The 13,232-nt window shown below is 40.9% G+C and overlaps 1 protein-coding gene across 1 annotated transcript in view; it reads right to left on the reverse strand.

The window, feature by feature from the left end:
• The window catches only part of ADCYAP1R1 (ADCYAP receptor type I), a 139,587-nt gene that overhangs the window by 99,374 nt on the left and 26,981 nt on the right, over nt 1-13,232 (reverse strand). The window contains exon 2 of the mRNA XM_058833484.1: nt 8,994-9,154. Coding sequence (XP_058689467.1) covers nt 8,994-9,044 — 51 coding nt within the window. The 5' untranslated portion in view covers nt 9,045-9,154. The remainder of the gene's footprint in view (nt 1-8,993; nt 9,155-13,232) is intronic.

Here is a 13,232-nt window from a genome sequence, read left to right on the forward strand (position 1 = left end):
TACTTCAGACACAACAAACAACATTCAATACCCATAGACTTCCCACATCTATGGTGCTGGAAGAGGTATTAAAATGGACTTAGATTGAAACAACATGAGAATTTAATTGCTGTTGCAGAGAAAAGCTGTTATTTGTTTTAAGTTTTTTTAAATAATGGAGAAAATTATCATAACTGGCTAACAGAGACCTAATAACTAAAACCAGCTCAGCCAGAGGGCAGCAGGAATAAAGAACATTTTAATATCTCTGAGGAAGTGAAAACAACTTGATACCCTTGAGCTTTAGCATGTCTCTAATCCAATCCAATCTACATTTTGCATTATCAGTTATCTTGCAAGCCTTTAGCAAACAAGAAAGCGGAAAGTAAAGGTCTAAAACAGTTTTATGCCAAATATCAAAAATGTTCAGATGTGGCTCCCAGGGAAGAAAAAACCAAATCTCGGGATTGCCCCTTCCCAAATGTGCAAATATCAGCAAGTGAAGTTGTTGACAAACTGGTTTAGAAGTCTTCAAACAAAAGCAAAACCTGGATTTAGCCTAAATAACCCCTCAATAACACATTTTGGTCACAGATTCTGAGCTGGAGAGAGACTGTGGGGCCAAAATCATTTGGAAAGGGGACACAGCAGATAACGAGTTTTCTTCCATCTAAAGCTCTCAGAGAATTAATATTCTCTTGGAGAATTTTGATCTCCAAAAGGAGCCCACTGAGCAAGAGCAGAGCGCTGCAGAAATGTGTTCTTGGGAAGGGCAGGAACAGAAAAATCCTTTATCACTTTGAAATCCTCATGAGGAATCCAGATACAGAGGCTGGAACAGGGAGGTCAGGCACTGAGCACGTACAAAGGCTGGGAAACCATCAAACTCCCCAGCACAAATTAAATCTGGATGAAAGATGTTCCTTGAGACCATTTTCCCCCAACATGTTGATTGGATTTACAGTCCAAGCCATACTGATAGCAAAAAAAAACAAAACAAAAAAATAACAAGCTACAAGCAACTGGCATTTGTTCCTTTTTAAAAGAGCTGAGGAATGTTAAAAAAGTGCTTATTGTTTCTTGTTTGAAGAAAATAAGTATTTAGAAATTTTAGATGGTACCAAAAAAGGGGGCAAAGTGGTTTAAATTGAGATTTGATCCTTTGAACTATATTGGAAATAATAATTCTATGAAAGTAGAACAGAATATTTTTTTAATGTTGTTCTGTGGGGACAATATTTTTCCTGCTTTGTTTAAAATAGATCTTCTTTGTGTTTGGGGTGTTTTTTATGATGATTCTGAAGTATTTAATGGGTGCATTTGTCATTTTTTTTGTTACCCCAGACACAAAGATCCACTGGCATCTGCCCTCACTCATACAAGAACATACATTTAATTTTCAATTTTAAAAATGTGTTCCAGGAACCAACACTAGTAAAGAGCATTTGTGATAACCTTACAAACCACCCTACCAAGATGAGTCATAAAATACAGAAAATTCAAGACAATCAATTGGGCAAGGGTGAGTTACTGTCATCTATTCCCGATGCACATAACATTTATAAATGCCCAATAAAAATGAGATTTCTAAAAACTAAAGAGACCAAAGTCTAGTCTAGGATAATTTTGGAGGGCCCTGCAGTAAAGAGAACATTAGGGTTTTTTTTTTAGGATTGGTTATACCAACATCTAGAGGTGTCTATCACTTAGTAGAGAAGAACACAAAGTATAGAAGAACCAAAATTATATATTAATATAGATAAATATCTTAATCTGAGGCCCTGGCACAGGGTGCCCAGAGAAGCTGTGGCTGTCCCTGGATCCCTGGAAGTGTCCAAGGCCAGGCTGGACGGGGTTTGGAGCAGCCTGGGATGGTGGAAGGTGTCCCTGCCATGGCAGGGGTGGAACTGGATGGGCTTTAAGGTCCTTTCCAACCCTGACCATTCCAGAATTCTCTGATTCCTATCCAGACATCCCAGATTTGGGGGGGCTGATTATTGCTCTAAGCAAATCTGACTTATTCAGGTGCGGAACTCAGCTCCAGCACACACAGGGAAGTCCAGAGGCAGCTCTGATCCATTCATGGTGTCCTTTTAGGCAAAACTGGTGTTACATTGCATGGAATAAATACATCACACAGATCATCAGATTTTGGTATAGATGGGATCCAAAATCTGCGCTTCCAAGTGATTTCCACATGGGGAGAAACAAACCTGAGAGAAACCCAACTTTCTTGCCAGGAGCACAAGTTTCCCTGGAGTGAGCAATTCACGCCCAGGGAAACAGAGAAGGGTTTGTGCACCGGGGTTCTGCGTCCCTGGGGACTGCAGTGACAGCAGCTCGTGGCTTTAGGGCTGGCAGCGCTTTCTGAGGGGCCTCACAGAGGTTCAAGAGCTGCTTGGTTAAACAGCCACCTTGTTATTGCTTTGGCAGCCCCCTCCAGCCTGGCAAACTCTGCTTTCCCAACCCCGTGGCTGGGCTCAGACGATCTTTGTGTTATAAATCTGTATTGTGATATTTGCTTTCGCAAGTATTAGGACGAATATTATATGTTAAATACTTTTTGGCTATGTATGTACTTTTTTCTTGCTAACAAGTTTTAAGCTTGAAGGAATCTCCTAGGTACAAAGCAAGGAAACCCCAGAGGGCAAAGACAGTGGGGCCCAAGCTGTTATCAGCAGGAGAACAGTGGAGATCAGGCTGTTATCAGCAGCCAGGACCAGGAAGGTGGCAGCAGCAGAAGGAGGGATGTGAAGCCCAGCTGTCACCAGGGCAGGACGAGGGGCCCAGACTGTTATCAACACTGACCATTTGCAGAAGAAAGGAAACCAAACTCAAAATAATGCTCCTCAGCAAGAATAACGATGACCAGCAAAAAGAGTGCTGAACAGCAAAAATAAAAACCATACAGAGCATGTTCTAAACCGGCAGAACCAGGGAGGGGAGATGCTAAATACCTCTTGGGAAAGTTTGAATATGCATTAAACCCTCACAGCAGGAGGGGATAAAAAGGTTGTTCCCAAGATACCAGGTGTGTTCCTGGCAATCCGCCAGGGCACCCGGCCGTTTGAACCCTTTGCTTTATTTCCTTTGTCTCCTAATTGTCTTTTTTTTTTATATTAAACTTTTTATAATTTATTAAGTGAATCTCGTTTTTCACATTTGGAAGTTTGGTCTGCAGAGTCTGTGGGGCCCTGGGACGAGCACTGAGCCTTTCTGTTCCTCCAGGAAGGCTCCCAGCATCATTCCCTGATCCCCAGGCAGGGCCCAGCACCTGCCACAGGACACACAGGAGCAGCAGGGTTTATTTCACAGATCGGGAAAAAATCCCTTTATTGCAAGCCCTGCTGAGAGGGGCAGGAGGGAATACAAGAGACAAATTCCTAATAGAGGAATAGTGTTGTAAATGTGACTTTTTCCATATTTTTGGCCTCTCTTCCTGCTCTTTTGCTTCCATTTCCCCCTCCTCTCCATGCAGCTTTGGTTGTGCCTCACAGATTTCTCCTTTTCCTGCACAGAAAATCCTCCTGGGCTGCTGACTCAGCAAACCTAAGGAATTACAGGCAACACTCTTGCTGGAGACTTGAGAACTATTCCTCCAAGAGCTGGATATTAACAGCTGAACAACACCAAAAAAAATCACTGATTCTGATTGTACCTTTTTTTTTTTTAATTTTTTTTCCTTTATTAAGAACATTTTCTAATGCCTGATTTGTTATTTGACTGCTCATCCAACCCTCCTGCAAGCTCATGAATGCAAAACCAGCAGGGGAAAAGAAAAACCCCACATTAATTAATGCCCTTAAATCTCTGTTGTCATAATTTTATTTGCCTCTCACAGAATTTTTTCCAACTTCCAGAGGGCCAAAAAAAGGGAACATTTTAATGTAATATTGGCTGACTGTTTTGTGCCTTGTTTCCTCCTGCTTTGCATTTCTAAGACCAAGATATCTTGTCTGTCCAAAGGAAAGTTGTGGTAGATACCTGTGTTTGTTCACAGCGTTGTGAGCCACATTTTGGTAAAATATGTGCATTTTTAGACATTTTTCTCCCCCTGCCATTCATCTTTTGTGCTAATCAGCTTAATAAACTTAAAAATCTTCAAGACCAGGATGGACAGGGGTCTGAAAATCTTGGTCTAGTGGGAGGTGCCCCTGCCAGGACACCAGATATTACCTGACATTTAAGGTCCCTTCCTACCGAAACCATTCTGTAATTCTATGAAAAACATGTTAAAATTTTAACCAGATATCTTTCTTTAGTTTCTGAAATAATCCTGACTGGCACCTGAGCACCAACACAATACCCAGGGCTCCCACCACCTTCAGGTGTTTCAGGCAGGAGTGTAAACACACTGAGTTTTCTCAGAAAAACCCTCCTGAGACTTAGAGATAAGTCAGGTGGAAATCTCACCCTGAGAGAACTCTGGAACTCTCTATAAGTCCCTATCCCACCTGAGTGACAGGACAGTGACCATCAGGGACCTGAAATCCTAATTTTTGTGCCTTTGAAATGTCCTTGAAGTTGGTTGGCATCAAGTGGTTTTGCCATGCTGATTTTCTCAGGTGATTTTTTGCGATACCAGAGTTCTGAACCTGCTCTTTGAAACTGCTTTACCTGGTGTTGCACATCCAAAGACTTTGTTTTTCTCTCTTAAACACGGCTTTTAAGAGGTTGCTATTTTCTCCTGATTGCCCCCAGCACCAGCTTCTCCTACAAAATGGAAATGCTACAGCAGCATTAATGCCTTGGTTAGCTGAGCCTTTATCTCCTATGGAGAACACTCCCAGCAGTCCCCTGGCTGTGTTTGTATATAAAATATTTATATTTTCATTGCATAAATAACAGGGAAGCCGCATGCAACTGTGCACTGTGTTTGAGAAACCTGCAGTCCTACAGAGAGCTTGACTTCTCTAACAGGGTTATGAGATGCTACAAATCACCAGGCAGGTAAACTCATTAAAAGCTCTCTCATTAAACCTTGGAATGGAAAAAATAGTTTGCTTAAAGAGCAGGGACCAACCCAAGATTTTTTATCTGTGCCTGAGGAGCCTCAGGTTTGGGCTGTGCTTAAAATCATTACAGCCTGGGAGAGAAACTTGTAGAATATTGTCTTGTCTGAATTCACTGTGCTTTTAAAAATAACAGAGGTTGAAATGTAAATGATTCTATTTGGAGGTAGCCTGGCCCTGGGAGTGACAGCCAGGGATGAATAATAGCAGATACAGAGAGTTCTCTGCTCTCTAGCCTGTCCACACCCTGAGAAGATTGAGAAATATTCCCCCCTTCAGCAAACAGGGGCTGAGCAAACACTGCAGTTTCTCTCCTCACCTCGTCATGAATTACTGAACTAGCACCAGATCCAGGTTTCATCCTGTGCTCGGTGAGGATGCACATCCAAATCTGTGTTTGCCCATCTCAGTCAGAGATCTCGCTTCAGTGTTGTTATACAAGAGGCATTTTTGGACTTCCCTTCTCTTTATTTCTCTCTTTTTTTAAAAGAGAACATTCTTCCCAGCTAATCAAACATTACACAGACTATTCTACCACCGCAAACATTTAAGCTTAGCAATATTAAATATGTACCCACAAAAAATTCTAAGTATCAGGTGAAGAAATACATCTGATGGAGTTATTCTGGACAGTTAAAACACCTGCATTGCAGTTACATTTAAAATTCAGTTCATACACCAAGCCAACTTTGTGAGTCATGAAACTCATTGTTTCTCAAGTACATTTGGAACCGGACAAAGGAACGATGGTTTAGGATCCTTTCTCCTCCATAATTTTATGATGACTTTTGTTAATACTTTCCAATTAAAAAAAAACAACCTCATAACCCAATGTTGTCACAGATGAATGGAATGCAAAGTCAATCAAAATGGCAGTGAAAGTGAATTCAGAAGCAAAAATAAAAAGACATAATAGAATCCTCGAATGGTTTGGGTTGGAAGGGACCTCAAAGATCATCCATTTCCAACCCCCAGCCACGGACAGGGACTCCTCCCACTGTCCCAGGTTGTTCAGAGTTTCATCCAAAGCAAAGAATGGAAATGACTGGGAAGAGTTGAGCCAGCTGAAAGAAATGGGTTAAAACCAGCTAAAATAGCAACATAGGCATTTAAATCTAGGACAGCACTTAAAATGGCAAAAAAAAAAAAGGAAAACTGAAGAATTCCTCTAAAGGCCTTGCAGGCATCATGGTGCCTTCAGTGCTGAGGGGTTCATAGGTTAGGTTAATGCAGAACAGCCTGTTGAACACAGGAAAAACTGAACCACCCTTGACTCTGACAGTTAGAACTGGATTAAAAATGCTCATTTTTAATTAATTCTTTGCAAATTATATTCTTGTTGTCTGGTTGGAGCCTATACTTGAAGCCACCTGGAATTTCCCATTCATACCTGGTTCTCTTTTTGTCTTTTCTTGATTTGTTTATGGATGTGGACATCATTTTGGGGGCTTTTGTGGGTGAAATGGGTCTGACCAGATGTGTTTAGATGAAAACAGTATATAAACAGTTTTTTCCAGGAACTTTGTGGAGTCTAAGATGACTTTCAATTACTCTACATTTTTTAAAAGTCACATCCACTCCCTTGGTAGAAAATTGGAAAATCTGCATGACAGGAAAGTGTCAATTTGAGGTCACCAGCACAGCACATTAGAGATGGTTCTCAGGGAAAGGGTGTGCCCCAGTGGAGAGAAATGTGTTACCACAAGAACTGCAAAAGAATCACAGCAAGGGAAGAAACATGAATGACATTCTATCATTCCTGAAATTTGGTCTGTGAAAAGAAATGTAGGGATTTAATGTGAAATGAACACTATACACAAATTATTGTGTGATCTCTGTGGTGGGCTCTGTGTGTGCAAACAGACAAATTCATGTGTGTTAAATGGTTAACTTTAATATCTGGGTTCCTGTAAAAGGAAAACCTTATAACCATAAATAAGATCACTAACTTTGCAGGAGCAGCAAATAAAAAGCAGTCTTATTTTTTTTTCTTATTAGCTTGGGTTTGCTATTTGGTATTTCATTAAGAACTGTTCTTTCCACAAGCTGGAGCTGATCACTAATTATCCAGCTCAGCAACCACTGTTATGTCCTGAAACGTGAGCAACTGGGAATTTTCTGTCCTTCTCCATCTGCCAGGAAGGTCACCCATCTGAGAGCTCAAGAGATTTGTTCATTTATTTCCCTTAATTAAAAACTGTTCACCTCCAAATAATGACACCTTCCGAGGGTCTCAAGCTGAGCACCAAAAATCTTGAAATACTGAAGGTTGTTGGTCATTTAACAGAAATTACTTTTGTCTTTTGAGTCATTTAATTATTTTGGCTGCAGTCTGAAAAATATGCTTGCATGGCCAGGAATTCAGCTTCCCAGTTTTTCCCAGGGCAGAATCCATCAAAAAAATATCAAAAGTATCAAAAAAAACAGCATCTGAATTTGAGCTAAACTCCTTTTATAGTCAGGAATCTCACATGAGCATCAGCACCTAAATCAGATTAAATCTGGGGGGTTTTCCCTCTCCCCATTAGCTTAGAGGAAGTTTTCAGTAGTAATTTTAGAGATGTATTATAAAAATTAAACATACTCAGTTTTTAATAAGCAATCATTTCTACCTGACCAGGAAATCTAAAAAAAAAAACAACCAGGAAACCAGGGACCATGCTCTAGATAAAAATCCCAAGACCAATTGTATTTGTATGTAAAGGAGTGTATTATTTGAATGAACACAACTGTGGTACCAGTTCCAACCCAATTCTACAGAATTTTTCTGAATTATGCCCCATTTCCGATGTGCAGCGAAATGGAATCAAAGTAAGAGCCAACAGGAAAGAAAATGCAATTTTTTGTGCCAAAGTAAAAACAAGTTCTGTGTGCTGCCTGCTATGAGACAGGCCACATCATACACAAGAGCAAAAAAAACTCAGCAAAAACTGCTGAAAGATGCTTTGGTCACAGCACCATCACATTACATAGCTGTCATTTAAAAATAAAACTAACAAAATGTTGGTTCAAATACTTCCTTTCAAATTCTTTCAAATGCTGACTATTAAAGCAAAATAACATGAGAATATCTGTGTATTAAGCAAGTGTAAAGCATTTGCATGGAAGTTGTAGAAGGCTCTTAATGGGAATGAGCTGGAGGATTTAAATCACTGAATCCCTGTGAGCAGTGCTCCTGGAGAAGAGCAGAAAAGCACATTTGTGATCAATGGTTTAACACAGAATTGTGCTGAAATGCAACAAGAGGTTCTTGCAGGGCTTGTGTACAACTCCTCACAGCTACAAAAGGGGAAAAAAAATATCTCTGTTCAGTGGTTTTGTGGCTGTTATGTGAGGAGAGATGCATCACTGTGTGTAGGGACAATGGAGAGGCAGAGTTACAATCCCCAGATGTGTTAGCACGGAGTTGTTAATGGAAGAGAACGTTGTTTAGTAAGAAAAGATTTGTGGGGAAAACTAATCCCAGTCGTCTTCACAAAGAGTATCTTCAGAAAGATGATGGATGATTTAAAGTGCCTTTAGTATCTTTAGAGGCCCATTTGTATTGTGCCTTAAAATTGCTCCTCTGAAAACGGAGGCCTCCAAAAGCACTGCCTGGAATATCTCGAGGTTTAGGTTTCACAGGGGGGGATGAAGGGAATCTCTAATTTTATTCCTCTGTCTGGAAAAAAAATATTCTTAAACCAATGGATTTGAAACAGAAGACCCACTATTTTTATTTTTATTTTTTTTTTCTAATTATTACTTCATTTTATTTTGAATCTTGGTTAAAAACAGTGAACAAATGCCCTCAAGGGATGGACTTGCCCTTCTCAGGATGAACAGTGATCACAGTCCTAATTCATTAACGAAGGAGCCTGGAAAAGTCTTAACCCAAGCTACAAGACCACCCAGAAAAATCCAGAATCAGTGCCAGCAGCAGATCCTTCCCTCTTGGCAAGGGCTGCCCTTAAGAACATGTATTTATATCAGAACAATGCAAATAAAATCATTTTTCCTTACCACAGGAAGCAATACGAGGCTGAGCAAGCAGACCTTCCAGTTGATGGCCATCTTCTCTCCTAATTGTGGACAAGTTTTGCTCGTTAACTCTGTGATTAGGAGGGAAGCACAGGCTCTCTGCAGATATTTTGGTTGAGGTCTTCACGTCAAGGCTCAGATCTCTGCAGCAAAAGAGGAAAATTATTATAGATACGTAAGTCACAGAGAGAATGAAAAAGAAATGGACAGAAAACAGAGAACCCAACACTTGAAGCGGGAGTTGCACTTATTAGAGATCAACCAGCCTTGCAGATTTAAGGGTGGTCTTTCATTGGTCTAATTAAAAGGCAAAGGACTTTGTAAGATCAGTAACATGCCAAAGAAATGCTGGAACGGGTTCTGTAGCTGCAAACACCTAAATTGTACCCAGGAGAGAAGGAAGGGTGGATTATTTTGAAGAAAAAAAAGACCTGTCTGCTTCATCTCTGAAGCTGTGGTTCACCCTTCATGATCTTCAGTATTGTCTTAAAAGCAAAACTGTCCGGGGGCTTTTTAGGGGTCTGATTCCCAAAACAGTTTGTCCAGATACCAAAATCCTGGTTATTACCAGACTTGTTAATAACCTGTTAATAAGCTTGGTAATGACCTCTCTGAGAACTTGGCAGTAGAGGGGCAAAGGAATGAATTGTAGTCTCAGGTTAAAGATTCACCCAGGACATAATCAGGAATTATTTCTATGAACAAAAATGTCACCCATATCTGTGACTTCCATTGCTTGGACTCTGCCCAGAAAGGATTGAAGACTTGGGGGAAAGGTGTTTTAAGATTCAGATTTATTTTTCATTACCCTACTTTGGTTTGTAAAGGAGTGATTTGTATAAGAACTTTTAGAACCAAAGGACACTCAGGTTTTTATACTGACTGCAACACGCTGCCAGGACACCAGCATTTAGAAAGGAGAGAGTCTTTCAATTAAAAAATAAAGCAGGAAAATTAATCTCTCTCTAAATTTTGGGAGAACAATGATTCATGAAATTCACTCTAAACTGATCTGTTTTCTTCTATCCTCACTTGATCAGTCGCTCACGCTCTGTTCTGGCACTGAATTTAATTACTTTACTGTATTTCTGATGGTTTATCAAATAATGAGCAATTGATAAGATCTCAGCTGAGGAGGACAGCAAACATCCCTGGTGACATTCAGCCACGGGGACTTGGAATTCCATTAACAGAAGCAAGACAAAACCAGACAGACGCATTAGCAGCCATTGGATTTGGAATTATTTCCTGATCATTTGCACTCCTGTGTGCAGCTGGGTCCAGGAAAGCCAGAGAGGGGTGTGGAGGTTGTGTTCTGTCCTCTCATTCTGTCACTGCAATGCATCAGGAGATGATCAGAGTGCAGTGGAAGGGTGGGAGATGCCTGACTAAAAGATGGACACATAGAGATGCCCTGGGGGAAAGTGGTGACCTTTAGAGAACACTCTTTTTACTTTAACCTGGCTTTACTTAAACCTAGGTTTGAAAAGTGGAGGGTGGTTGTTTTCTGTCTTGTCTGAGTTTCAAAGGAGCTTCTAAACAGACAACAAGAACATCTGCAAACCATTTCATGGCTTTTCTTTCACATATTGCAGGGAAAAAAAAAGAATCTACTTCATATTTTGCCTTCAAGGTAGTCATGGAAACCTGCACCAAATACTGGGCTGAGGCCTTCATGTCATCCACAGAGACTGGAGTGTTTATTAGGGAAAAACAGCTACCAGAACTGCCCTGGACCTGCATCAGAGCCTTTTCTATTGCTGAGTTGTTCCTGGCATGTCCACCTACTACTAATTAAAGGCTACTTATCTGTATTATCAATTAAAGGGAAGTTACCTCTATCACAAATTAAAGCCCAGCTACCTCCTCAATAAGTACTATCAGCCATGTTATGCTACAAAAATAAACCTTTTTTAAAAATATAGGTAATGCTGATGAAACATTACCATTCAGTACTGAGAAGAAGAAATAAATATATCACTATTGGATTTGGAAGGGAAGCTTGAATGATTATATTTTCTTCTGATGTCACTGGTTGATAAATCCTGTAATTTCATTACTGATGCTTCATGTTGTTGTTTTATCTGCATCTGCCACTGTAATTAAAATTAGTGAAGTCAGGAGAGCCAATACCAGAGGGGTTGCACCTTTCAGTTATGGATAAACAGTTCCTCAGAATAATATTCAGTTATCTCTGGTGAAACAGAAGGGCTGTTGAAGTGTCTGAGAATCTGAAAATCAGCTGGTTGTTGCTAAAACAAAATCAGTTTCAGGGGTTTATTTCAAGCATGGCTGATATACAGGAAGAAAGAAGAAAAAAAAATAAAAAGAACATTGTTTTGGTCACCTAGTGACTTAAGAAAATAATTCGTCCCCTCTGAAGGTGAATTTGTTTGTCCACTGGAAACGCTTTCAGTGCCACAGCAGATTCTTTATGAAAGTATCTGGGTTGCTTCAAGGGTAGGTTGGAAAAGCTCTGGCAAAACTTGTTCTGCTGCAAGTGCCCATTTCCTTCTCCATCTAAAAAGGTCTCTGGAGGCTGGTGAGGACAATTCCTCCATGAGAAGCCCAGAAGTGTCAGCTGCACAATCTGATGTCACCAATGAACAAAACCACATAGTGAGACCTTTCTAGGTACAGTGGGACTACTCCCAGGGAGGCATAAAAAATGTAATTAATCACTGCTCAAAAGGGTAAAAAGTCCCCGTATCAAATATGGGTAAAATCATTACACAGCATCACAGAGTGTACCCACTGGATGAATGAAATGAGAATTTTTTGGATAATGAAAGAGGATTTTTAATGGCTTTCCAAGGCAGTTACGAGCTCTTACTGAGATCTCACCCGAAATAAACCACCTGATCTGCTGGGCTCCTTGTTGTGGTCCTCTGGGACGCGTGCCAGTGGTTTGAAAGGAAACCAAGACATCTCAAAACTGACCCACAATGGTTTAGACCACTGAAGATCTGATGGGAATTCATTACTCAATTCACCTCTCTTCAGTGTCCAGGCAGCGCCTCCCACCACATCCTCTTCCTGCCCCACAACCAAGCTGCTTTCAGATTTCAGTGGAAATCTGAAAGCTTCTGACAAAATGCAGGAGAAATTGAGGTTTTGCAGACTGAATACATTTCAGGAAAGTCAAACACCCCATGTCCAGTTAGTCCAATACTTCTTAGAGACATGAAGAACATAATTCTCCACATGAGTGGAGAATTACTGGGTGCAAAATATATGAACAGGTAATAATCATAAAGTCCTAGAATGGCTTGGGGTTGGAAGGAACCTTAAAGATTGTCATTCCAACCTCCTGCCATGGACAGGGACAGCTTCCACTAGAGCAGATTTCTGGCCCTGGACACCTCCAGGGATTGTCAGTCCACGAACTCTCTGGGCAACCTGTTCCAGTGCCTCACCAACATCACAGAAAAGGATTTCTTCCCAATATCTAATCTCAACCTACCCTCCCTCAATTTAGAGCCATTCCCCCTTGGACTTTCATGACATGAAGAATCCCTCTCCAGCCTTCTTTTAACCCCCTTTAGGCACTGGAAGGTGCCCTAAGGTCTCCCTGGAGCCTCCTCTTCTCCAGGATGAACAGTCCCGACTCCCAGCCTGAATTCACAGGAGAGGTGTTCCAGCCCCCTGCCCAGCTCAGTGGCTCTCCTGAGGGCTGGAACACCTTTCGTGATACACCCAAAATTTTTCTATCTTTAGGCTCTCAATAAAAGGTGCAAAAGCCATTGCATTCTAAGATTTCCCTCCTGCAAATTCCCAAATGTGGGATTCCAGCTACATCATTTATTTAAAAGGCACAGTGCCCCTTCCTCATGTTCCTGCTCACCAGCTATGAGCAGAATTGGGAAATCAACCCCTCAGTGACCTAGGACATGTCTCCTAATTTTAGAAACCCAGGGGAGACATCCTCACACATGAGCTCATTGTCAAGTCTCTTTTTATATCAGCAGAGAGAAGCAGACGTGAAGAAAGTGTTTTGTCTGACCTATTTTAACCATCTCCTTCAAACTTCCAGCTCCCCTCCCAGAGTGTAAAGGAATTCTGAACAGCCAGCTTGTTTGTGGACATCTACACTGTGGAGATCTAAATCTGGACAGAATGACTCCAGCTGCAGTCTGAAATACATGGATCAGCAATATGAAACCCAAAACAGCAAAGTTTCACCTGCCACAAGGGGCTGAGGAGGAATTTGATTGGTTTAGG

The sequence above is a fragment of the Poecile atricapillus genome, chromosome 2 (assembly GCF_030490865.1).
Source record: "Poecile atricapillus isolate bPoeAtr1 chromosome 2, bPoeAtr1.hap1, whole genome shotgun sequence".
Taxonomy (NCBI): domain Eukaryota; kingdom Metazoa; phylum Chordata; class Aves; order Passeriformes; family Paridae; genus Poecile; species Poecile atricapillus.